General features: G+C 38.9%; 1 protein-coding gene across 8 annotated transcripts; it reads left to right on the forward strand.

Moving 5' to 3' along the window:
- Positions 1 to 20,073: 20,073 nt before the first annotated feature.
- Positions 20,074 to 26,122, forward strand: mitfa (melanocyte inducing transcription factor a). 8 transcript variants are annotated; one of them, XM_071922950.1, is made up of 9 exons: positions 20,074 to 20,106; positions 21,242 to 21,472; positions 21,600 to 21,695; positions 21,911 to 22,028; positions 22,378 to 22,461; positions 22,810 to 22,866; positions 23,459 to 23,534; positions 23,816 to 23,963; positions 25,727 to 26,122. In XM_071922950.1, exons 1-9 carry the CDS (start codon positions 20,074 to 20,076, stop codon positions 26,120 to 26,122), a joined length of 1,239 nt encoding a protein of 412 aa, XP_071779051.1. The 8 variants fall into 8 exon arrangements, with proteins under 8 accessions (XP_071779051.1, XP_071779052.1, XP_071779053.1 ...); XM_071922951.1 differs by having other exon boundaries at positions 21,242 to 21,454; positions 22,369 to 22,461; XM_071922952.1 differs by having other exon boundaries at positions 21,242 to 21,454.
- The last annotated feature ends 1,368 nt before the right edge of the window (positions 26,123 to 27,490 follow it).

Genomic DNA, 27,490 nt, shown 5'->3' on the forward strand with positions numbered 1-27,490 from the left:
TTCTTCTGAGATATTGAGCTTCGAAGTTTTCAGCATCCATTGAGTTAAATGGAGATGGGGCCTTTTGTTTTAGAAATGACACACTCAAAAATCATTCTCTTTTCTTGTTATATAGGTTTATGTGACTAACTCTGTTTTGACAAAAAAAGTCAGATACAACCTAATAATTCCATGGTCCCGTTCCTTCCCATTACAATAGTGTATGTTAGTGTATGTATGACAGTGAAATCATGACTTAAAGAGACACATTAATGGATTTTTCTTTTATCATGTAAGCTACAAATGGATGTAGAAAGCAATGTTAACACCACTTCCAATGGTCTAAACGTGCAGGAACACATGTATACAAAAGACCTAATGTCTTATAACCTCACTGAAATATATGTGTATCCCTCACCCTCATCAGAACAGAACAATAACATATTCTCAGTCGAAGAATCTCTGGCTTCCCTCTCACTCAATCATCATATTGTACTCTACTACAATACCTCATATTGCTCATTGACTCAGGATGGCTCAGAAAAATGCCTGTGTGTGTCTGCGTGCACACGAGTATGTTATTTAGTCTGGACTGAGTCTGTTCAACTCCTCCCTCTTCTCCTTGCCCTTGGGTGGGCTGGGGTCTTCAGTGATCCCCCGGACCTGCGCGGCCTCCCCAAGCGTCTCCAGAGTTCACCCCGACCGCCGGCCATGACGTCACGGGTCCAGCTCCGACAGCAGCCGGCGTTTGCCCCTCACCGGGGGCAGGAGCAGAGGGAAGACCGAGAGAGGAGGACCAGGAACCTCCCGCACCGCGGCACCCAACACACCCCCCCAGCCATCCGTGTCACGCCACCCCCCGGCCGGCCCGCTGCGACCCAGCCGCCCAGGGAAGTTCTCAAGGTAAGAACCGACACCAGACTGGTAAACGTGTACGGGTGGCAGTTCTGCAGAGAAAGGGTGATAGGGTTTTGTAGGACGCATGGAGTTGGATGCTCTCCTGTGGAACGGACTATAGCGCTGTTTGGACCCTTGATTAAAAGTGTTATAAAACTGGATTATAAACTTTCTATTTTGTTTAGATCGCTAATTAACCGTGATTATGGACTTTCACTTGAGAAATTCCTCTGACTGTGTCACCTTCTGAGAGACAAATACAGTTCTTTGAGAGTGGACTGTGTTAAATCCATAGGGGGGATTATCTCCTGACAGAATTCCTCTGTTTCCAGACATTTGGCATTCAACATGCTTAATCCTATTTGCTCCACTACATTGACGTATTTTCATTGCTTTGATTCCTGGTATGTCCAAGTGGACCCTAAAAACATGAGGATATACGGATAGGAATATGTTTTCATGAGAAAAAAGGACCATGCGCACATCCTGGAGATAAATGGGCTCAAAAACCCTTAGTAGGAATCAGGAGGTAAGCGGCAGCATTCTAATTTTAAAATATGTCTTAGAAGAACACAAGATTAATGCGTCTTAACTAGACAAACCTCCCTAGTCATTTCACTGTGTTGATGTTTGTCCAAACCAGCTGAGAAATTCCCACTGTTGGACACTGGGCATGTATTTATCTGCACTGGGTTCAGTGATTTTCTCTGCTTATTAGTTAGAAACGTATCTTCTAGCATTTCCGCCATTCATCACAGATATGCATGTGGTAGAATTATGTCCAGTATGTTCTGCAAGTTACTAAATGGCTTTGACCTCCGTACAGCTGCACGATGGAAAGATTCTTTAAGGTCATGAATGACATCAATTGCAGAGTTGTGTGAAGTAGTCTTTTGGTCTTTGACGCATGAGTGTTTATTGATAGCGGAGTATCATAATCCTTTAGTACTATAACACTTAAAGTTATTTCAGCATGAAATTTGAATCCCGCCACAGCGTAACTTGGCATGTGGCTCTCCATGTATTTGCTGCTTTTATGTCTACGTGCAAAAAGCAAAATCATTTTAGTTTTTCCTGCGAATAATATTACGAGGTCATGAGGTGGTTTAACTAGGCTTTTGATGGGAATATGTTGTATCAGTAGTACCTGCAGGTTGTTCGGTGGGTTGGTGTACATATTGCCGCGATATTAAAGCAGGACAAATCTGGAGGAACTTTCACATAAAGCAGTTTTTTCTTGAAATTATACAGAGTGAGATCCCAGTTTCCCGGGCAAACACTTTTTGACAGTTTGAACTTGACCTGTCTGTGGATTATCAAAGACCCACCAAAGCCTTGCAGGCAAGGCAAAATTAGCTTAGAGGTACCAGGCAGAGCTGCTGGACCATGAAAGTGAAAACATGAAGCTCAGATGAGTTTGTCCAAAGGCTGAGGGGGACCCTTAATTAGCCAAGTTACCTCTGACCCCTGCGGGAATCAAGTAAGAAACCAGTGCAGGGATCAAGACAAAGGCAAGCACAGTTTTACCACACACTCAACACTAAGTCAGCAAAGAATGCTCATAATTAGGCCCAATCCCAAGCAAAAAAAACCTTCACTGAGATACTGTAGGATGATCCAAAATGGTCAAAATCAGCCTAAACAATGGCAAAAGTATAGTAAAGATTTGTTTCAATCCATGGCACATAGCATACAAACAATTTCTTAATTATTCTGCATAACTTATTCACATAACCCACTTACCCACTTAATTCCCACCAGCTTCCCATCGGCTCACAATGCCGAACTATGTTTGAGTTAGACATGTTCAGACGTGTCTACTGAATTGCCAGTACACAACCATGCACACACCAGCTCTTTATCACTGTCATGTATTTTAGGCAGAGTGCTGCACAAAGTTAAAAACAGTGCAGTGCAAAAGACAAGAGAATGCTACACAGTTCAAGATCAGTAGACAGCATACAACATTGGATTCACTCAAGTGTGAATGAGGTGAAATGAATCAGAACTCAACTGAAACTATTAGTCAGGGTTGAGTATAGATTTTGGGCAGTATATCATATTCAAAAGGATCTTCTTGGTGCTTCACAAGCGCACCACAGCTGAATTGTTGCCTCTGTGCTGCAACTGTTCTCCTAATGAGTTCTGCTTACGTGTGCCTTCTCTTACTTAAGCAGTACTACTGTAGAACGGTGTACAACTTCCCCAGTGGCATTGCTTTTAGCATTGCATAGGATAAATTGCATAGGATAAATCGTCTAATGTGTCCACAAAGGAAATAGGAAAGGAAATGATCATCTCAGTTTGACATCAGTAACATCTGTGGTGCTCATGGAGCTTAAAGGAGAAGTTTGGTGATTTTGGACCTATATATAATTTGTCTCTTACATACCTGTAGTCCCACAGACAATATCGGCTCCAGAGTCAGCTGTCAGTTGAAACGGTGAGCTCCCTTGCTAGGCGTCTTGCTGCTAACAATGAGTCCAAACGGGGTATAAAGAATTTTGAAGTGGGCCCAACTTTAAATTAGTTGAGGGTGTATTGGAAAATGAATGGAAATACATTTGAAACATTTTATAGTTTGTATTACACAATACAAAATACCTGTTCTGAACTTCTACCATTATACCTTTAAAAAAACCTTTAAAAAAAAAAAACCCTACTAAAACTGGAACTGAAATTAAATAAATACTAAACTAAAACTAAACATTTATTTAAAAAAATACAAATTAACTAAAACTAAACCTTTGTAAAAAAAAACAACAAAAAAACCCAACAACAAATAAACAAAAAACTAAAATTGAAGTAAAAATTGAAAACTGTATAAAAATAAAAAATAATGAAAAATCCTAAACTATAATATCCCTGGTGTCACTTATGTTGATAATTCCCATAAAACATAATTAGCCTCATTGTGTCTACCTTTGTGGCAACCAGGGAGCTAGTTAGAAATCTTTCTTTTCTCCTTTTCTATTCTTGTCTATTAAAGCCATGAACGTCATGATGCCGTTTAGTGTTATTATTAGTACTACTTAGTACTGTCATGTACCTGACAGTATGTGGCAGCTTAACATGGATTTTAAATGTATTCATCTATTTTGAATCTATAAACATTTTATTTATGTTCATATTCCAGCCCATTAGAGCAAAATTAGGAAACAAGTACTATATGACTCTCAAGTGTATAGAATTGACGTACACAAAAAATTCCTTCCTGAATTAAGGATGGCATCAAAGACAATTAGACATTATTTTCTGTGAAACCTAGGCCTGAAGAGCCTTGACTTTTAAATACCATCAGATTTAACTCCACGTGCAGAGTTTGGTGGTTTGCAGTGACCTTTTCTCAAAACTCCAGGCACATAGAGCTGAATAATGCTTCCTCTTTGTGCTCTTCCTTTTTCGGGGTAGACCCAGCAATGAGAAGGCTTTTTGTTTATTTCACCCAACAGACTAAACCTAAAGCTCCAATCTGGAGTTCATATATACAGTAGATTCTTAAAGAAGAGCAGTAAAGATCTAGTAGTGAAGAGCAGGACACGCCAACGGAAAATGATTTCTTCAGAACTTTAAGAATCCACCATAACTAGAAATTCTGATGTGTTTGGGTCCACTCTTTATAAACAATACAAACATAATAAAAATCCAAATGTTGATACTCAACTTGCTATCAAATGACTAAAATGTGCCACTAAAATGTTGACTGAGTTTCAAGTGATACTCATCATTGTATGAAAAGCAGTCTATAGATATTCCATATCTAGGCTAGGGTTAATCTTAGAGTTGGGGTTAATGTTAGAATTATGGTTAGGCTAGGGTCAGGTAAGGATAGGGTTACAGGTTAGGATTAGGGTTACCGAATATTTTTAATGTAATGAAATAATGTAATGAAATAAATTTCACAGCAAGAAGGAGTATATATGTTCTCCCCATGTTCACATACGTTTCCTCCCACAGTCCCTATATGCAGGCCAGGTGGATTGGAGACTCTATTGCCCATAGATGTGAATGTGAGCCTTTCCCTTCAGTCTACATCATTATTGGCTTGTTTTATTTGTTTTGTATTTTAGTTACTTTTGATTGATATCTACAATTAATCTATGGGCCTATATTGACCAAATTTAAACAAGGCCAACCCAAAGTGAAAAGCCATCTGCATGTATGTGCCTGATATCCTGAAATTTCATGAAATGAGCATGATCACTTAAAATGCAAATATGTGCTCTGTGCATGAAAAGTGAGAATTACTTGAAGGAGGCATGACTATAAACAGGAAGTAGTCTGACATTGAAATAACAGTGGCACGTAAGGCTGTTGTGATTGGGGTGGAGGATGCATGTAAACAATTGCTTTCAACTCTGATGATCTGCGTTTGATTCCCAGCACATCCTAAGAAGATTTCTACCAAATTTTTAGCTAAAATTCTTCATATTTAACCATGACCAAAGAGTTTCACTAACCTTAACCAAAGTTATTTTAGTTGCCAAACCTTAACAGTTAGTGGTGAAAATGGCATGTCCAATTCACGCTATTGTCACATAATCCAATTTGCACTATTGTCATGTAGCCTAATCCAATTTACGGTGGAAGAACGTAATCTTGACGTATTTTGTGTCCACAGCGCATAGTGTGCGCTTCCGAGTTTGTGCTCATTTCACAAAATTTAAAGAGATCTTGTTGGCCTCACAAGTGAACAAGTTAATTGTTGTAGGTGCCAACCAGATGTCAGGACCCTCTGCAGTCCTCTGGGCCCTACCTTGCCGGTATAATGCTCTTCCAAGCTCCCAGCAGGGTTCTAACCGGGGAAGTGGTTCAGATCTAAAGAGATGCAGAAAACGCTATAAGACATTGCCAAGGCAGTCCTCTAAACAAACCAACATTTAACTGCAATAAGTACAGTGTTGCAGAGAATAGCAGAAAAATAAAATGTGTGCCACAATTAAATGTTTATTTACATTTATTTCAATGCATACGTAAATTGAAATGATGATAGAAATATTCAGTATCAAACATTTTGCTTACCAATGAGCCAGCCATCCAAAATAGCTTCCAGTTTGTCAAGTTGATATGTGATGCAGATTACAGGCTGTCACACATCAACTGAACATTAATGAAGTGATATCCCTTCCTATTCAAGTACGTGAAGGTGTTGGTTGAAGGAGCTTGAATGTGCACAAATGAATGAGCCACACATCATCCTCGGCAAGAGAGGCAACAGTCAGCCCTGTCCCTGAAAATGCGTTCTCACCTGAGCAACCACAGCAAACCTTCCAGAAGTGCAAATTCAGCCACTGTAATTTGGGACTGCAGCGTTGCAGCCCTTAAATAATCTCTCTAATTACAGAATTAAAGATTGATGAATCATTGATGAATCATTATTTAAAATATGGAAAATTTAAAATTATTTAAAAATTGCTAGTTTCTTTAAAATGTTGCTTTTCTTTATGCTATTTAATAATTTGAGGTAAATGTAGATGCACATTCAAAGCAGCCTATTTAATGACTGTGCAGTTTCATCAGACAAGCTGCAGTCTTTACAAACACTTAGGTGTGACCTTTGGACATACTAACAATTCGGACGTACGGAAACTTCGATAAATCCCGATTTTCATGTGTAAACGGGAACAAATATTTTCACTTGCTATAACTGCACTCCTGTGTAGCAGTTTTGTTTTGTGTGTATTACTGCTGTTATTAATCAACAACTATCTGAATTTTACATTAGCAGGGTTTCTGCAGGTTTCAACAAGTTAAATTTAAGACTTTTTAAGACCTTTTTAAGACCATTATGAATGCAATTTAAGACCTATTTCACGTCCATACTGGCCAAAAAAGTACGAAGGATATAAAATAAATAAATAAATATATAACAATAAATATTGGGGCAGCAGGATGGACTAGTGGTTAAAGACACCATCCTTAAACCAGATGATTTGTGCCCCATGTCAGCAAAAAACCAAAGTGTCCGTGAGCGAGTCAGTGAATCCCTAGCAGCTCACACACACATACAGTTATTTATTATATTTATTGTTATTGCATTATAGGATATTATAGATCTGTGTGTAAAGTCCAGAGCACCTCCGCTTTTAATGTTGGCGTAGATCCAAACGCTGTCCGGAGGTCGCTTACCGGAGTTGCAGGAGTTGCATCTGGACTTTGATGCTCCCGATGTGAAACCAGAATATTGGGTGATGGCAGGCGTTTGCTGCTGGCTTTTTACGGCGGCTTTATGTTTTTCAGACTTCCCATGCGACTCTAACGCCTTTATACCCAACGTTCCTAATTTCAGCGTTTTCTTGCACAAGGTGCAGCGGGCTTCAAATGTGTTTTCAACCGGCTTCAACCAAGCACTAAATTCGCTGTTCTCGAGCCGGATCTCGTTGAACTTGCACTTGCCCATTTTAGATGAAAGTAACGTTAGCCCACACACCACATCGCGACACACTAGCTGTGTGTGCTCCGATAAATTCTGACCGGGCTGCACAGTTTGCATTAGTCGTTATTGATTCCATGTTGGTTTCGTTTTGTAGTTTTGTTACAGCGTGATCAATACACATTTTTCCCCAAAACACATTTAAAAACGAGACTGAAGTTAATGCAACTTTATAAAAGTAACGTTAACTTCATAATGCAATAAATTTTTAAGACCTGTCAAAATCGTATTTAAGACATTTTAAGACATTTTAAGGCCTAAAATTCAGATTATTGGATTTTAGACTTTTTAAGACTTTTTAAGGACCCGCAGAAACCCTGATTAGTTTATTTTGTGTTTAAATTTGTAGAGCTCTGCTGCATTGCTTATGTAATGATAGTGCTGGATTTTGTGCCCCTTGCCCTCACAGCAAATTGCAAACTGTTGTAGCCAGCTTGGCTGAGAGATAGCATAGCCCCACATTAGGCATGATAACCAAGCTCTGTGGCTGCTAAATTAAGCTCTACTAGTCCGTACCCGGGGATGCGCGTGCCACAACTACGTGCAGACTTCCAGGGATGCGCGCGCCACAACTCCGCGCAGACTTGCCAAAAAGGCGCATAAACAGCGTAAATTTGGGAAAATGGAAAAATCAGCTCCGTCAGGCCCTGCCTATGCCAATGCTCAATGGCCATGTGCAGTTTGAGATTGATTGGCCAACCCGTTGAGGAGCAAAATGGATGCGGACAGACGGACAGTTTTCCTCATTCTATAGTAGGATTGTGTCATTTAAGCAAGTGCATGTTCCTAATCCCACATAGACTGGACAATGTTTCCCATTCTTGGAAGAGAAGGTTACATTCTTGCCAAAGTTTCTATAGCCACAGGGTAAGGAGCAGAGAAGACGTCTCTTTGTCCCGAGCTCCTCCTCTTGATGAAGTGGCCAGTCATTGCAGTAGCTGCTATTTGCTGTAAAGTTAGAGAATTGTTACTAAGGGCATCAGGCAAGAGAGCAAAACCTACTTCCTTGTGGCTATGGTGGAACCCATCACATACAGTAGCAGTCATTTAACTCAAGATCCCTCTTCACAACACTCAGTGTTTTCTGTGGTGTCAAGGATTTAAACAATTTGAAAAATAAGTGTATGACTAAAAAGGTCAAAGGCTAGATCAGTGATTGCGTAAAGGGTGAATCTGTCACCCTTTGTCACTTATGGTTAGAGGGTTATTGATGCAAACCACGCTCTCTTGAAGTCACTGAGCCATCCTGGGACATCTGATAATTTGGTAACACTTTACAATAAGGGTTAATTAAGTTCAGTAGTAGTTAAGTTAACTGTTAATTAAGGGTTAGTTAATGCTTATTAAGCATTAACTAACCCTTAATTAACAGTTAACTAATGTGTCTAGTAATCATTTACTAATGGTGTTCATGTTAACTAAGGTATTAATTTATACATTATTTAATAGTTTAAAAAGATGCTATTAACATTAGTTAATACAATATAAGCATTAACTAACAGTTAATTAATACAATAATAAGCATTAAGTAACTGTTAACAAATGTATCTTGTTAACATTTATTAAGGGTTTACATGTTAATTTAGGTACTAATATTAGTAAATGGTTGATAAAGATGTTAATTAACATGTATGTCATGAAGTCGTGAATGAATCTAAGGAGGCTAGACGCTGCTGCCTCTTACTGTTAGACTTGAGCACTGCACAACTGGTCAAACAAGGCGTCACCAGCTTTTTGCGTACTTTAGAGTGACAGCGCACTTTGATGTCAAAATGCATACCTGCTATGCAAAATGCGTACAGGTTGGCAGGTCTCTTAGTGCCTCTTGAGTGCCCGATTGCTTTATTTTGAAAGTATACCGGAAGTGCAGTGAGGGAACCTTTATTTTGAAACGGCACCGGAAGTAGTCTGTCCTTATCTAACTTTACACGCATTAGCTAGCTAGCTCGTTAGCCAGCAAACAAACATACTTTATATGTTGCAGATAACTCATAAAACTTTGTTACCAGATACTGAACCTATACAATCATAATTGCGCACGAATACAGAACACTCTTGGATCCTACTCAAACGTTAGTTGTTGCCAGCGTTTGTGAGGTGGCTAATGTTAGCTGCTAAGCAAATTCTCACTTAGCGGCTAGCTTAGCTGGTATATCAGTAGCGAAACCTTGAGGTACTTTGTAAAATCCACCAAATGTCTCAAGAGGAAGATAGCTATATTTTGGGAATGCTTTGATAACTTTGCTGTATTTGTTTGCTTTAGTACTTACATCGATTTACATCAATTTGAACAATATAGTCATAATAATACAGAACAATAATACAATACAACAATATAAACAGATCTGTTTTAAAACAAGACTGATAGTCTAACAATGGCGTAGGCAGTCGGCAATCAATGTATCAAATGGGTTCCTCTGAAAATGCTTCCCTCTTGCCTCTCCCTCTGGCCACAGAGACTGGTAGAAGCCAGGTTGGATAAGAGGTAAAATACTGAAACAATCTGGGTCATCAACCATCTTGCCCACATCCTAAACATGGCTTTTTTTCCGTAAAGATCATCAGAACAAATAACAATTAATTAAAAAAAACTCCAGAAAATGGGCTCAACATTTACCCACGCCACAGTTATCCTGTAAAACACATTGGAAAACACATTGGAATACACAAAACAATCTTCACAAAACAGTTTCTCACTGTAGGTGTTGTGGGTGGTGATGGCAGCATTAGAGAGGTGAGGGTGGTGGTGGTGGGGTTGGCCAGGTGAGGGTGGAGGTGGTGGGGGCCAGATGAGGAGGGTGGAGGCGGTGGTGGGGGCCAGGTGAGAGTGGAGGTGGTGGTGGGGGCCAGGTGAGGGTGGAGGTGGTGGTGGGCGGTGGCATCATATGGAGCAGGGGTGGCAGCACTTGTGATAGTCCTGCAAAAAAATGAAAAACACAAATCAATCACTGAGGCAAAAATTCATCTAAAATGCCTAACTCACATTATCAAAACACCTTTGAGTGAATCTGTGAAGGCACAGGAGGGCTGCTCTGCACTCTGATCACACTAGACAAGGGCATTTTTAAAAGGCTGAGTGTATGAAAATATCACAACACAACCAACCAAAACAGAAGACAACTGCTGCTACTCAGTTGGTCACTGGGTCTGTATATGGTCAGTAACAGCAGGAGAAAAGGGGATTCATAATGACTATACACATACAGTGCAGTCCATAAGTCAGAGTCCAGTCAGTGAAACATGTTGTTGTTGTTTTGACTCCACTCCAAAACATTGGATTTTAAATGGAATGAGGACAATGACATTAAAGTGCAGACTTTCAGCTTAAATTTCAAGGTGTTTAAATCCATATTAGGTTAATCGTGTACGAATTGTAGCCATTTTTAGACATAGTCCCCCCATTTTAGGGGTTTCAAAAGTAATTGTTCAAATTAACATAAACTTAAATAACGTCATCATATTTAATATTTGGTTGCAAATCGTTAAGTGGTCATTCGTGAAATTATTTTCTTTCCTGCTTACAAAGCAGAGACCAATGATCCTCAATACATTTAAATGGGACTTAATGGGATTTTAGGTGTACAGTGGACTCTCCATCAGAATACTCAAACACAGTATGGGATATGTAGTTGACTTCTGTGAGTGTTATGCTGTCCAGTCCCTGAGTATTCAAAGAAAAAATAAAATCATCACCCTCCTATCTCTATAAGTGACAGTACAGATAGGTGCAATTTCAGTGACTTTTTCCTGTCCAATTTTACTATGGGAGTCAATGGAGAAATCGGACATGAAAAAGTCACTGAAATTGCACCTATCTGTACTGTCACTTCTAGTGACAGGAGGACCAAGGCACTGGTATTAGAACTGAAGTACAGTTCTCCGGGCGCTGTGGCTGCCCACTGCTCCTAAATAGTTAGGATGGGTTAAATGCAGAGGACACATTCCATGGTATATGTAAATGTACTTGACAAATAAAGAGTTTTCTTTCACGGTTCACCTGATATGGATGTGAACACACTCAAATTAAAGCTCAAAGTCTGCACTTGTCACCTCATAGTCACTGTTCCCTTTCAAATCCAATGTGATGGGAGTCTGGGGCGTAATTTCCACTGGGGACAGGGGGGACATGTCCCCCCCTCTTTTCAAAATCCCATTTGTGTCCCCCCCACTTTTTTAACCGCAAAAATCGTGCTTAACACGCTACTGTTTGGCCAGCTGTCAGATTCTGGCTGAGAATGTGAATTGAGCTGCTGATTGTAAGGCCCTGATATACTCCAAAAAATTGCCACGGAGGAGTAGCGGACACGGACAGCCTGCCTACACGGTTCTATAGTACATTTTGGTGTCTGTGTTGCCAACTTGGCGACTTTGTCGCTAGACTTAGCGACTTTTCAGACCCCCCTGGCGACTTTATTTCTCAAAAGCGACTAGCGACAAATCTGGCGACTTTTTCTGACCATGGGAAGCAATGTTAATGTGTTGAATCCCAAAGCATTTGGCAATAAATTGGTTCCGCTGATGCCGGTTTGCTCTACTTGCTTGTCTAATCCAGAGAGGTCGGATGATCACAGCGTAGCCCCCTCCACACACAGCATAGCCCCCTCCCTCCGCTGAGAGCAGAGACTGTAGGATAGGGTCCACTTGTAATTTCTACTGGCGTATGCCGAAACTGGCCCGGGTGGGTGGAGTCAGTAAATGTTAAGTATGGATACATGAAGGTAAGAAGTTCTTGAAGGATCATAAAAAAGGGGATTACAAAAGGCATGTATTTTGAGTGACACTGTGAAAAGGTAGAACCAAAGCCTATCTAATCTCAGGTATAACCAATACTCACAATAAAGATAACTGCACACTAGATTTACATAAAAAAGCTAACACATTCATTGGCAGTGCTCTTATAGTATTGACAGTGTGTGACTTATAAAAAACTAAAAAATAAAAAAAGTTTCATATTCTTTGATACATTTTGTATGTTTGTTGTGATTGAAGTTGCAAATGACACATTATCTATCGATAGTGCCACAATAATGTACCATAGATCTGTCAGTCCTATTCTTCAAAATATATATATATACATAATTGAATAACTCAGCATGTGAAGCTCAGTAAAGTTGTGGGTTAAACAATACAGAAAGTAAGACAGTTTTTCTTATGCATATTTAGTACTATTCTGGCAGAATTTTGCATGATGACCAACTTAATTATTTCCCGGATTTTGTATTGGTTACCGTACTCCCTAAATGTATGTAGAAATGCAGGAAATGGGATTCAAATTGCACATTTTTTTCTGGGGGAGTACCCCCAGACTCAACAAAAAATGTTTCACTGGACTCAGACTTACAGACTGCACTGTATGTGCAGTAGCACTGTGAAATACAGGTTTTATTTTTGTACGTTTTTTACCGTTATTTAACCAGTCTAGTTGACTAAGTGCACATTCTTATTTACCCAGTTAATACTCTTACAATTAATACTCTTACCTTAATGATTCTGCCAATCATATTCAGCGAAGTCCCTGATGAATGAGGCGACATGCGGATTCAGGGCCATGGTCTTCCTCTGAACCGTATTCTCACTCTTCCTGCTCACCTGGAACCGGGTTAGTTAGCAAGTATGTTAGCAGTAATGGACATACGGTGCCACCGGTTGGAATCCAGAAGATGGTCTTGGTCCCACAAAATGGCGCTGCTCCCGCTTGTGGATGAAAGAGAACAGACAAGCCAGTTAAAATAAAATCAAAAAGACTGCCTGCTAACATTAATGTTACATGCAAACATCCAAAGCCAAACTCAAAGCTCCATTAAATAACATAGAAAGTTTAGTTAACTTTGGTCTTCAGCCTAAATATACTATCTAACGTTATAAAATCAAATGTGCAAATCAAGTATTTTTGTTTAAGCTATTAACAGGGTTCCCACACCTTCTTAAACATCAAATTCAAGGACTTTTCAAGGACTTTCCAGGCCCAATTCCCTCAAATTCAAGGACCCAACACGGCATAGTTTGAGACACGGATCAAGGTTAATTACTGTTACAACACTGAGAATTTTTATAATGAGAACTAGCAGGCTTTACAGAAGCTCACAGACAACAATTAAAAAGAGAGAGGCAAATATATAAATTCAAGCACTTCCAATGACCCATGTCTATTTATGTCTATTTTCAAAAACTTTCAAGGCCTTTATTTTTTTTTCTCAAACTCACAAACTTTCAAGGATTTCAAGGACCCGTGGGGACCTTGTATTAACGTTAATTTAATCAGCTTCTAACTTACTGACAAGCTAACAGGACAGCTATGCTACGCTAACGTTAGCTAGCTAGGTAACGTTAGCTGTGGCTTATTTATTGGTTACGTTACAGAACATCAAAGTCACGGGCAGTTCTTCTAGACTAACGTTAACGTTATGTTAGTGCATTTTTTGTTTGCATAAAAATATTAAGATTCACCACTCACCAGATGAAGCAGGTGCCAGGTCAGCAGACAGACACGAGACACGACAGAACAGGCTGTTGCACATGCGCTCTCATACAGGCGCACACACACCCCATTGAGAGCTAACTGAAGCGTGCATGCAAAACGTCACGCATACAAAAAAATAATTAACGTTAATGCATGGTCATCCAAAAAAATGATTACAATGAAAGCAAATATTTTTTTCTGTTTGACTAAGTAACTAAAAAAAATTCAATCTCACTAACATTAGCTAGCAATTTGATCAAACATTATACTAGACTAAAGCTAAGTTCCTACCCTAGCCTTACCTATTAAACCTCCTTGAGTCTGAAGTGGAAGTTGCAAGGAAAATTTCCTGAGCTCTGATGTTAAAACTTACAATAAAACAAAATATTGTTCACTCAAATCAAGGACAGTCTTTCATTTGAAGATGGAGGTTTGTGGTTGTTTTTCGCCGTCAGTTAATATTACTGTATTTAGATTTACAGTACAGTTTTCCCAGAATGCATTGAAAATCTACAGTAACATACTGAACACAGCTTAAACAGTAAGAAACTGTTGAGAATACAGTAATAATACTGTGAAAACAACAAAATCTACAGTAACATACTGTACACCGCTTACACAGTAAGAAACTGTTGAGAATACAGTAATAATACTGTGAAAACAACAAAAATCATTTACAGTGTGGAGTGTGTCCACTGCTCTCAACCTTAAACCTACCAAAAATAAGTCATAAGTTGGAGGATGGACAAGGAAGTGAACAATCATTACCCTTAAATAAACATTTATAAAAAACAAACATGGCTTAGCTGTGAACTTCATGACATACAAGTTAATTAACATCTTTATCAACCATTTACTAATTAGTACCTTAATTAACATGCAAACCCTTAATAAATGTTAACAAGAGACATTTGTTAACAGTTACTTAATGCTTATTATTGTATTAATTAACTGTTAATGCTTATTAATGTATTAACTAATGTTAATAGCATCTTTTTAAACTATTAATGTATAAATTAATACCTTAGTTAACATGAACACCATTAGTAAATGATTACTAGACACATTAGTTAATTGTTAATTAGGGGTTAGTTAATGCTTATTAAGCATTAACTATTAACTACTTAACTACTATTGCTTATTAAGCATTAACTAACTCTTAATTAATGTACCCTTATTGTAAAGTGTTACCGATAATGTTTACACTTTCAGGCTGAGAGGAACCATTAAAATTGAAATTTTATATGTATTTTAAACCAAGAACACAACTCTATTTGTTCCACTGTAGCCTACAACAGATACTTTTAAATATGTAAAATGACCAAGTAAAAGACCATTAGCATAATGCTAATTTTGCTAGCACCATGGAGACAGAGAAGAGGTCCAACATGAAAATGAAAAGATGGCTTTCCATCATAGGCCTGCCAGTAATGTGAAGAAGCCTAATTTCCATCACTCTGACTCAGTCTGTCACCACTTATTTTGAGTTTTAATGAAACATATAAATAATACAAATGGTCTCATGTTTCTTTTGTTAGACAACTGCACAACCATAAAAAGGCTACTTCATTCAAGGACATAAAATGCTAACAGACCACAAATGATAGTTGTATAGTAAAGTCAAAAAGACAAAACAAGAGCTAACAAGCTATACATTTTAACATTGATGTTAATGGGGAGTGTTGTCTGCCTTCCCCTTCTTTCTATTAGCTTGTATGGAGAAAAATAACCAGCAAAATACTTGTGTATTCTGACTTGTGAAATGCAATTAAACTAGGTGAAGCAAAGCTTGTTAATTTGCCTGCATGGTCATCATCAGTTATCATAGTCATTTGCTTGATCCTATCAACTCTTATTTCATGTTGTATTTGATAAAATACCAGCCATTGCTTTGTAAATAGAACCCTTCATTTAATTTTAATTATATTTTCATACACACATGCATAACTTATAACACTAACAATTTGCACTTGTACTTGTGGATCACATTTTCTGTCCTCTCAGTTGGAAATTGTGTCTCACATTGATTAGGAGTTGTATTATAACAGAAGTTCAACGTAAATACACAACTTCAACACCAATGCTAACAAAAAGTGTTAGGTGTGTAAGTTTGCCAGTGCTTGTCTCAGATTAGTCCATAATTAGTCCATCATGGGCTGGAAATTAAAGGGCCACACATGGTGGCCAGTGAATGCCTCTTATGCATCAACGGCCCCTTCTCCTCCCCCAGCAGTTTGTCCTCTACTACGTCCGCCTGACGTCTGGCAGCGGTGCTGACATCAGGGTTCATGTCTGCGAGCCCACCACTCTACACTCCAGGCCCTCGGAGCCTCTGGAAAGTGGGCTTAAGGACAAACAGCTGACCCGTCTCGCTTGTGTCTCCCTGAGCATGTGCATGCAAATTTTCAGTGCGCTGGGGCAACTGCATGAGCAGTTAAGCCAACAGAGCCCCGTTAGAGAACGAAGCCTGTGTGAAATAGGACAAGAGAGATGTGATGTTGGAAAAGAAGGAAAAGGTGACGATGTCTGATGGTGATGAAATTCCATTATGATTTTGCAGTCATTGGGTTTGGAATTGATCTACTGGAACTGACACAGATAAGCATAACTTGCTTAGATAGTTTGGTACAAAAGTTCAGACCACCATTATTAGAATTCACAAATTCTATTTCTCATTCATTGTAGATGCAATAGCTCCAGGATGTACATTTTCATAATGAGCCTCAGCATAATAATGTGAACTCTTAATTTTCGTGGTATTCCCTTGTAAATCTGTAAATGAGTAATGCCACACAGAGTTTAGTCTTTTTATAAATATTATCATTGAACCCTATCTTTAGCTTTGATTTTATTGATTGATAGCAGAGTTGCTTTCATCTGTACACGAAGGAAACAAACTGCAAGGCCTATTTGACCTGCACTCACATCATAGGAAGTCTCGATATTTCTATATGACTTTTGACCACTCTGATAAAACTTAACCTTCTCATTAGTCAGTTGTCCTGAACTAATGTGCATGTTAGTTTAGGAGTCAGTCACAAGCTGTGAAGCTCACATGCTTGGTGACCCCCTGAAGACCCAGTGGCACCAGAAGTCTTTGGGACACGTTTGTTTCATGGTGTGAAGGAACAGTGTTCATGCCTATTTTTTTTGCGACAGGAAAACACAATGAACTTAAACTAAGAATGTCTCCTCAACCGATCAACAAACCTCCAACCATTTTAAATTAAAGTTTAATATAATGCAGCTATTAATGGTTAACTGCTATGTTAAGTAGCTCACCAAGAATGACGAGGAACCAAGGAAGTAAGTGGAGTTAGTTAAGTGGCATGAATGGATCTGTTTCTTTTCAGAGGTCAAGGAGGTGATGACTATCTCTCGAAATGTTAGTAGTCCTCAAGGCATAAGTCTAAAAAGACCCATGTGCTCTCCTTGGGAAGGTGATAAACCTCTGTCTCACAAAGAGTCTATGAATAAAGCCAGAGCTAGTGTTGCTGTAGGGAGCAGAGAAATACAGTTCCTCTTAATGGTTGCCTCTTAACCCAAAGGTTTGGCTGAAGGAAAAGGCCACAGTGCGAAGGGGAGACAAAGAAACGCTCTACTATGAGAGCACAAAGGACGCTTTCTCTGGGTTATCGATGAAGGCCCTGTCAGGCCAAGGGGCACTTCCCTTGCATTTGTGTTCACCTCCCCATCTCCCAGTCAGTTTCCAATAATCCAGACAAAGACACCATGCTCTGTACTCTAGCGGTGTTACACGAGATGGTTGGCAGACCTTTTCAGTAATTAACTAAGTCATTGATATTGCTTCATCTCACATGAGGATCGCAAAAGATAACTTGTTGCGTGGGTCTCGCTCCCTTCTGGGGATAGGTTGCTCTTCAGGACATGAAAGAGTCTTAAAATGAGCTTTCATTGCAATGCATTTACTTTTTACTATTTTGTGTGCTCTTCTGCTTCTATTAGCAGATTTACAACATCACACTGTCTTTTCAGTAATTGTGTTTATGCATTCATTGGCAAAATATAAGAGGAAATATATAAGTGATGTTTCAGTATCTCCAGGAACCAAACATACTATATACTCTCATCTGGGTCCTCTGACAATGGGGAAATAAATGTGCATTGTAACAAAATACTTTAACAGTAAACCTTTTGTATTTGTAGATAGAAACACGTGACACACTGTGCTTGAAAATATTTAACTGTAGATCTGAAATGACTGGACAAATGCTTTGGTACATTTCTGGAAAATATGTCATCTCTTGTCTAGAAAAGAGGGATTCCTTCAAGGACCTTGATGAGTCATATCCTGAAAGGAATATGTTGACATTTTGAATTTTAGTCTGCTATTTTAAGACTTATAAACATTTGAGAACTTTGATGTAAAACATTTTTTTTCAAGGCAGATGGACCAAATGATAAACATTATGGTATAATAGGGTCATACAGCGAGAAGGTACACTACATGGTGCTGAAATTATCTACAATTAATCTGTTAATCTGAGTTGGCAGGGTAGATAAGTGGTGAGAGACGCACCCATCACCGACAGGCCACAGGTTTGATCCCTGCAACAGCCAATGTGTCCATCAACAGCTATGTGTCTTGACACTGAATTCCTGCATGCTCACATTGGAAGTCACTCTGAAAAAGACAGTGAGCTAAATGCCTTCCATCCCCTCTAACAAGAGAGGGCATTCTCTATGGTGTTTTATTTTTCCATGTTTCTTAACCAGTCCTGTTCCAGCATTTATTAAATTTTCATTTCACCGTTTGGTCCCATTGAGAGAATCTCCTATGCAAGGGACAAATGACCAAGAAAGCAGCAATACTACATCCTCCATAACAGATTAGCGTAGCTGCATCCACCACAACTTCAGTGTGCTGACCACTCCACCAAAAAGAGTCACTGGCTGCAAGCTGTTACGTATCAAGGACTGAACCATGCCAGAATTAGTAAGCATGCAGGACAGATAGTTAATGCTGCCCTACTTGTTCCACAGACTCTTAAATAATACAGCAAATTAAAGGTCCATGGTTGTGATTTGTACGGAGAAAATGTGGTGCTGGTATGTGTGCATGTGGCACATAAAACAAACAGCAAACAATGTGTGAGAAATAGCTTCACAACACAACTCTTCATAGCTAAACCCCCCAAAATGGGATTTTTTTGGCTCAATAAATGAGCACACCGTTCCACTGCTATTTCACAAATGACCTGGATTACCTGGACAAACATGTGCCATGTAACTGTTAAGAAGCTCTTGTTCATGTGGTCTGGATGAGTTATAAACCAGAGTTCATGTAAAGTGTTACCATGCATTTTAAGAATGTGCAGGATTTGACTGTGAACTCAAAACACTTAAAGTTCCTACAATACACACAGCACATCTGGGTTATTGTGGGCTGCAGCTAACTAACTTGCTACCAGTCTTTCTTTTGGTGCCAAAAGTTCTGAACAAAGAACATAAATGAGTTATCCCTTGAAAACAACCTTGGATAATATCTCCTTTTCCACCTTTTACCACTTGATTCTGAATAGAGATATAAAACTGAGTGACATCTCAGTTTTGGAAGTAGGATCAACTCCCCTCTCTCTTCTGCTTTCTGAATACAAGAACTATATCAAATGTTTACTATTGCAAAGTGAGTTGACCTAGGGTAAACAAAAGCCATATCTGAAAGCTGTTAGAATAGGTTTCTTGTAACCCTCAAGATTGAAACTACTTTCCCTCTGGAATCAAGTCATTAACCTAATTCCCCCCTGTAGATTTGACTACGTAACAATTGAGGGTTAATCATAATTAACCCTTCAAAATGCAAGTCTAAGAAATAGGTGGGGGTTGGTAAACACCCGGTACATTTGGATTTGAATATGGCTGGTTCGTAATGGAACAGTGAGGTCAATTGTATCCATGGTGCTCAGAACAAATAATGTTTTATACTGGATGAGCAGAACTAAAGATTAAACGTTAGTTAGCCTTAAGCAAGTTTTAGTTCGCAGACTACTGGCCAACCAGTAGAAAGAGTTCTTTGTGAGACAGAGGTGGTGACGTCAAATGAACTCTATAAAGACATAAATTCATAGTTAAGCTGGAACAACACAACAGTGGGAGGACGAGTCTCTGTCCTCCTCCTATTTCTTAACTCGCATAACTAATGAGCCTTAAGCACTTGATAAATAAAGCGAGACTAGTGACTCCTCTCTCATTTGCACATGCTAGCTTGTTGTCCACTAGACTCACCAGACAGAGGGGTTTTCTTCTGTATGTAGATTCTTTTTTATCAATTACTACAATTAAAATGTTGGAGATGCTTGAATACAGCCATTATCAGGTGAGATGAATCACTATATCCTATATTCTCTAATTTTATTGCGAATAACAACCATGGGCAGACATTTGGACTGAAATCGAGCTCAATATTAAGATAACCTTTTTTTCTCTTTTGTGGTTGCATTGGTATTAGTCTATATACTGTTATTTACTGCTTCACTATCCCTCCTGGACCATTATCTAGGCTCAGAAGTCTGCAACTATTACAAGGATGATGCTCATGGGAAATAAAGCAGTAACATAGAAATACGAATGGACACAAAATAGCTTTTATACCGCTGCGTGAGCTGTTGAGCTGCCGCGTGAACTTTAACTGGCCATCGCTCACGTGGCCCAGCTGCTGCTCCTCAGCATCCCTTGTGAGTGGAGTTTTAGTTTCAAGTAAACACAAACTCAGCTAGTGGTGGGGTGAGCGCTGCTGCCATCAAAAAATGGACGGCACCTTTAAGATGGGTCCTTTTTTTCTCTCGTAATTTTATTCAAGGTAAGATAGTGGTGTTTAAAACAAGTTTAAGCCGCTAAAAGGAGGAGACACATCCGCTAAAACAAGCCTGCCATTAGGTGGGAAAGTTTGTTTTCAAAATGGTACATTCCAGACTATTGATTTTCTGGGTAAAATTGTCTACTGGATTACTACAAACCGTAGTACAGCTTGATTTCTTTTAGTTATTTTTGGAATACTTGGCATCCAAAAATCTATAGAACATGAAGCTAAATTAACAATTTCTTTCAATTTACAGGCTTTGACTTACTAGAATTGTATTGTTGTAGAATTAAGCATTATTTCAACATGTAAAATTATGCTAGAGTCTATAATCTCAAAATCGAACTGCCTCTTTTCTTAAATGTTTCCTTTAATTATAATTGAACAGATCATGACCTATTTCTCAAAAGGATCTTTTATTTGATTAGTCTTTTTTCCTTTATGAATTAGCCATCGTTTTTGATCCGATTACTCTAACCCCGTTGCATGTCATCCATTATTCACTTGTCTACAATACGAAAAGCATATACTCAACTATATCATACACTGGACTGTATCAAAGAGTGGATTTAAGATCATGGATCATGATGCATCCATCAGAGCTGAAAACATTTTGCTTCATCTTTGCTTAATTTCCATCTTGCTCATGCAGGTGCAGTCCCACCTGGAGAACCCCACCAAGTACCACATCCAGCAGGCTCAGCGGCAACAGGTGAGGCAGTACCTGTCCACCACCCTGGGGGGGAAAGCGGGTAGCCAATGCCCCAGCCAGCCGACGGAGCACGGCATGCCCCCCGGCCCGGGCAGCAGCGCCCCCAACAGCCCCATGGCCCTGCTCACCCTCAGCTCCAATTGTGAGAAAGAGGTACAGCAGGCCTGCCGAGTAACAAACACTCAGGGGTTTGGATCTGGTTCCATTTGGGCACTCGTGTGTAAACCTTGATAAACTGTGATCAAAATTTGGTGGTATATTAGACACTAAATTAAATGCTACGCGTTTTGTGTTACAGATGGATGATGTCATTGACGATATTATTAGCTTGGAATCAAGTTATAATGAAGATATTCTCGGACTTATGGACCCAGGACTCCAAATTACAAACACGGTAATTTACCAAGACACTCTACTCTTCTAAAGAATAGAATTTGTACATATCTCTTTGTACTTTGTACGTTGACTTTAAGGATGCATATAAAGTATATATATATATTTATATTTAATTCTGTTACTGTATTTGAGTTGAATTCAAATTCAAGACACAATTCTTCTTTTTAGCACACATTACTATGACACTTATTCATTGGTTTCTCTACTCTATAGCTCCCTGTGTCTGGTAACCTTCTTGACATGTATGGCAGCCAAGGACTTCCACCTCCGGGCCTCGCTATCAGCAACTCCTGTCCTTCCAGTCTATCCAACATTAAAAGGGAATATACAGGTAATCTATTGAAAACAATATTTCCACGTATACTTCGCAGACGTAGGATAAATGGTATTATACTTTTGTTGTTCGTTTTAGAATACTTAATAAGAGTAATATGATGAGTGCTGTACATTCAGGAAAGCATTTGAAAGTCCATTTTGTGCACTTGTTCAGTCAATTTTGTATATTTCGTATTTTTGTAATTCGTAATTTTGTATTTTTCTGTGATTGATATCTTACCTGACACTATCTGAATTGTCTATGATGCAGTAAATCACACCCATCGAGTACTGTCGATATTGTATGCAATTTTGTAATGCACAAGATACTATTAAATGAATTTTTTGCCAAATAGTTACTCCAGCTCCTGGCATGATGCACGTACTGGACAAGCCTGGATCCTGCGGCCAGTATGAAACCTATCAAAGGCCAGAGGGCTTTCCAGTGGGTAAGCAAAGCAAAGCAAAACAAAACAAACAAAAAACATTTATTCATACTTTGTGAAAGCTGTTTTGAATCTGATTTAGAAATGTTATGTTAAATATTTTGTGTACAATGAAAACAATATGAATCAATAGTAATTATAAGCTAATTGAGAAGCTATTTGGAATTTCCTACTGCAATCCACAGAATATGTAACTGCTTTCCTAATCTCTGTGTTTTTGGAACATAACATGGTAAAATGACAGATTGTCACAACAATTTATCAACGTATGAAATTTATATTCATGTAATTGTATACATTGTGTGACATTTTATTGAAACATAGTCATGCAAGTTTCACTTCTCTTCACAGAGGCTGAGGTTCGAGCCCTTGCTAAGGAGAGGCAAAAGAAGGACAACCACAACCTCAGTGAGTCTCTAGAAATATGTTTCTTATCCTCCTAGCGGGTGGCATTGATGTTTATTAATATAGTTCTTCGGCATGTTACCTGTGGGACCAGACTGTAGGTCAGCCTCCCCCAATGGTTAAGGTTGACAAGCCAGCTTTCCCAATATCAGTTCAAATTCCCATGTTTATGGCAGTAATGTCGGATGAAAAGACAAACATGTTAAACATTAATTATTGCTGGAACAATTATATTACTTATAGCTTATGGAACGTTTTACATTTTGAGATTCCTACTATCAAACACAGAAATAGAATTGATTGCCTGAGGGAAGTGAATATCTGTGTGTGCATTGTTATTTGACATTTTCACCCTCTCTTTCTTTACGCATTATTTAAAGCTCTTCAAAAAATGTAATTTTGTGGTTGTACACATATCTCTTTGTTCTTGCATTTTACACCACGCCAGAAATTTGCAACATTAAAGGCAGGGAAATTCAAAAAGTCCATTTGTCCATTTGAAAATTCTTTATTTATTTTATCACTTCTAATTTCAAAGACTGTGGTTTATCAGGCTGCTATACTTATATTCTCTATTATATTTAACATTTTTTAGTTGAACGAAGGCGGCGGTTCAATATCAACGATCGCATCAAAGAACTGGGAACCTTGATTCCTAAGTCAAATGATCCGTAAGTATTTTGTTATGTACGTATGTACGTATGTATGAATGTATCTAACTATATGTCTGCCTATATATCTATCTATTTATTTAATCATTCATTCATTCACTTATCTATTCATTCATTACTTTATTCACTCTATTTTTAACATTTTCCTCTCCAGGTTTATGCCTAAAAATCCTTAAAATGTAATGGCGTATTTGCTCCGAGGGGCCGTTAAGAATCCTGTGCTGTCATGGTCAGCTGCTCAGCTGACTCTGACTGTAGACTTTGTCCCCTGTATACCCTAGGGACATGCGCTGGAATAAGGGCACCATTCTGAAAGCCTCAGTAGACTACATCAGGAAGCTGCAGCGGGAGCAGCAGAGGGCCAAGGAGCTGGAGTGCAGACAGAGGAGGCTGGAGCATGCTAACCGCCACCTGATGCTTCGTATACAGGTGGGTCAATCTAAGGTGGCAAGAGGGACCAGCTCAAGAGAGCAACCCCAGCAACCCATGCACAGTAGCTGCTGATACAGAGGCTGTATGCATCAAATCTCCCCCCAACCACATGTAGCACCATCACTGAGGTCCAGTGGAGAACTGACTATGCACAAATAATAAATGGAAAAGGAAAAGAGAGATAAATGAAACTGTCTTGTCTTAGAGGAAAAATCCACCCTCATACACTCTTACACTATTATATATGTCATCAACCTGTGATGTTTAATACATTCCGGGAGTTGTGTTGAAGTGTTGTAATTCACTTTTTTGAGTGTACCCACTCTCCCTCAACTTGCCTTGTCTACTTCTACTTCAGTTAGCGGTTTCCCAAAATGCCTGAAAACCCCCAGAGAATGTGCCTGAACTTGTTCCATTCAGTGGGTTAGGGTTAGGGTTCTGGTGCATGTGTCTTTTTTGGGGGGCAAGGTTTTTCCCCATCACATTTGGCTGTGATCAACCAATCTCAATTGGGATTGGCCAGCATGCATCGTGATTGGCTGTCAATCGAACAATCTTGATTGGGACTGCCTGTGTTGTAGGCAAATGGATTGTTGTTGTTGGCTGTTTGAGAGATGAGAGGGAATAAGACACATGCATGGTTGCCATGTGCACTTCTGATAGGTGACTTTGGGCTCTGATAATCACTTTAAATTATGGGCAGCAGCCAAATTGCTACATATGGTATTTTTTACGGTGTATGGTATACACACACACAAACTAGCCATAGCTGTAGCTGTGTTAGTTTCCCACTACTCTGCCCCACAGAGGTGTCATACTTTTTGGGGCCGTGCTGATTTGCCATTTATAGTGACACACTCCTGTGGGTTGCAATAAACAATTTGCTTTGGCCATACTGCACAGGTGGCTATTGAAATCAGTGTGGCGAACTTAGCTGTAACCTAGTTTTCACTTGTTTAACAGTATTAGAAGTCACACTGTAATGAAAAATAACTTTTTCGCCTTTGTAGCTCATTCTAACTATCATACCATACACCTATTTTACAATTTATGCCAAAAAATGACAAAAAATAACTTTAATGTATTATTATATCAAAACACCATCTTCCTGGAAAACAGAAAATCTTTAGTGGTGACTTCATCGTGTACCAGGAGGCGACATAAAAATTCCAATAAAAACCAATAAAACAATGACATCATCATTTTTGAACAATCTTACCCCTTTTTAGGACACAGTTTTGTATTTCACTCTTAGTTCTGATTCATCACTTCCTGTGGGTGGTCAAATTTGACTATGAATTGACTGAAATTAGTCAAATTTCACTGAAATTTAAATATTAATGATAAAATGTAAATAGTATTGACATATGAAACAAGGGCACAATGTGTTCTAAACTGATAGATTCTATCCGGAAATTGATTCATAACATACAGTCTTTCCGTTATTCCGTTTCTTGAAAGATTATAGTTCGTGTTCTACTGAGTCTTGCCTTTTATTTGAATATTGAAATTTGTCCTGACAGCCTTATTGGGTGGAGAAGTGTCCATACCTGACACCAGAATTTCATTGGGCAAATAAGGCAAATCTACAGTGTCTCAAGATGGGACGCTCTTCTCTGTTGCAGCCCCACTTTGTGATTTAGGCTGATAAGACGTGAACTTTTACCAACATCTTTCCTAGTGTACCTTTAAATTTGTTGAATAGATTTTGTTGGCGATATTATGTACATCATGTTTTGTTTATTTGTGTGTTCATCTAGGAGCTGGAGATGCAGGCACGTGCTCATGGTCTTGCAGTGGTGTCATCCCCATCAGTGTGCACTTCAGAGTTGATGGCTCGAGCCATTAAACAGGAGCCTGTCCTTGGCGAATGCCCCTCAGACCTCTACCAGCACACGTCAGCTCCTGATATGTCCCCTCCAACCACACTGGACCTCAACAACGGCACCATCACCTTCGACCAGATTCCTGGAGATGCTGGGGACCCTTACGGTAACTCCAAGAGCTGTAAAATGAAGGAAATGGTAAGGGACAGCGCCCTGTCGCCGATTGCCTCCAATGATCCCCTGCTGTCCTCCGTGTCCCCAGATGCCTCCAACAGCAGCAGCCGCCGCAGTTCCAGCTCTAGCATGGACGAGAAAGAGCATGGTTGTTAGCATTGTCCGATGCCACAAGCCACTCTGACCCTTTCTGTAGCATTCCTATCAATGAGGCAACTGCCATGAAGTGACTTGCAATCTTACATTTAAAGGTATCCGCACAACTAAGTGGATATAGGAACATTCTCAGAATTTTCTTTTTTTTTTTTTTATTGCTACCAAGTTGTTGTTTTTTTTTGCTCATTTACCACTGAATTTTAGCCTTCAGATATGTTACTATGACCTGAGACAGTTTGGTTTGTCTTATTCCCCTATTGTACACAGTATTTATCCAGTCTCTTAAAATGTGATGCTATATAGATGGACAGGTCCATTGAGAAACAATTTACAAAGATGCAACAGGTGACTGACAGTAGGCACCATCGTGTTTTTACTGGATAAGTGTATGTTTGTGGTTAAAAAAAAAAAGTATGTCTTCAATCTGTCAGTAGCTCCAATCTGTACATCTTGTCATCTTGGTGACATTACATTTTAACTTTTGATCAAAGTTGTTCATGTTCCCAAATACAGACTGAACTGTCCTAGGCTAAAGGGATAACATATGTGAAATGTTATTGGTAATATGTAGAGCAAAAGGTTTACTGATGTTATTGTTCAAACTTGCAAGGAAATACACAAAATATTAATTGGTATTTAGAATGTTTAAGTATTGCATATCATTCATACTTTTTACTTAGCAATATATTTCAGATTAAATTATTTTTTAGCCCAGATTCTTTATCTAATCTGAAAAAATTAATTAATCAAATTCTTGACCTCAATAGAAGAAATGGTTTCAAGCTGCCGCATTAGTTGTTTTTTTGTTTTTTTTAAATTCAATGATAGCTAATTTTGTATCATATTTATACTTCACAAAGATTTTTGATTTTCTCTTATGCATTTTCTTATTTATTATGGCCCATTAACCATACTGTATAATTGATCTTCTCTTATTTGAATGTGATCTCAGAGGTCAGAACTTTAACTTACTGCAGTTACATACATACTAGCCTTGACAAGACAGCATTACACATAGGCAACTACACAGATGAAAATAGCAGTTTATGACCAACTAGAGCCATCACAGTGTACAACAGCATTTCTTAAACTGTGGACTAGATCCCAAAATAAGACGGGTCTGTTTTGGGTCCACAAATGCCAAAAGTGCTCGTATGCTTTAATGTGGCTGGGCCCCTGGCTGAGACAAATTTTACTCAATTTGGGTCCTGGGTGATAAAAGTTTAAGAATCTCTGACATGATATATCATTATGCTCCAATTACAATGAAAAGTAAACTAAAATTCAATGAAAAAAATAAATTGAATGGAAATTGAAATGTGTTTCATAGCCTTAAGATTGCTCAAAAAGGCTCCCAACAGCCTTTGT

Source organism: Centroberyx gerrardi, chromosome 5, assembly GCF_048128805.1.
Source record: "Centroberyx gerrardi isolate f3 chromosome 5, fCenGer3.hap1.cur.20231027, whole genome shotgun sequence".
Taxonomy (NCBI): Eukaryota; Metazoa; Chordata; class Actinopteri; order Beryciformes; family Berycidae; genus Centroberyx; species Centroberyx gerrardi.

What these genes read in the sequence shown, in the direction of transcription:
- mitfa (XM_071922950.1), top strand. Translation starts at nt 20,074, where the DNA reads ATGTTGGAGATGCTTGAATACAGCCATTATCAG. An exon ending in GACTCCAAATTACAAACACG is followed by an intron (nt 21,696 to 21,910) that starts GTAATTTACCAA and finishes TCTACTCTATAG; the next exon opens with CTCCCTGTGTCTGGTAACCT. An exon ending in ACCTGATGCTTCGTATACAG is followed by an intron (nt 23,964 to 25,726) that starts GTGGGTCAATCT and finishes GTGTTCATCTAG; the next exon opens with GAGCTGGAGATGCAGGCACG.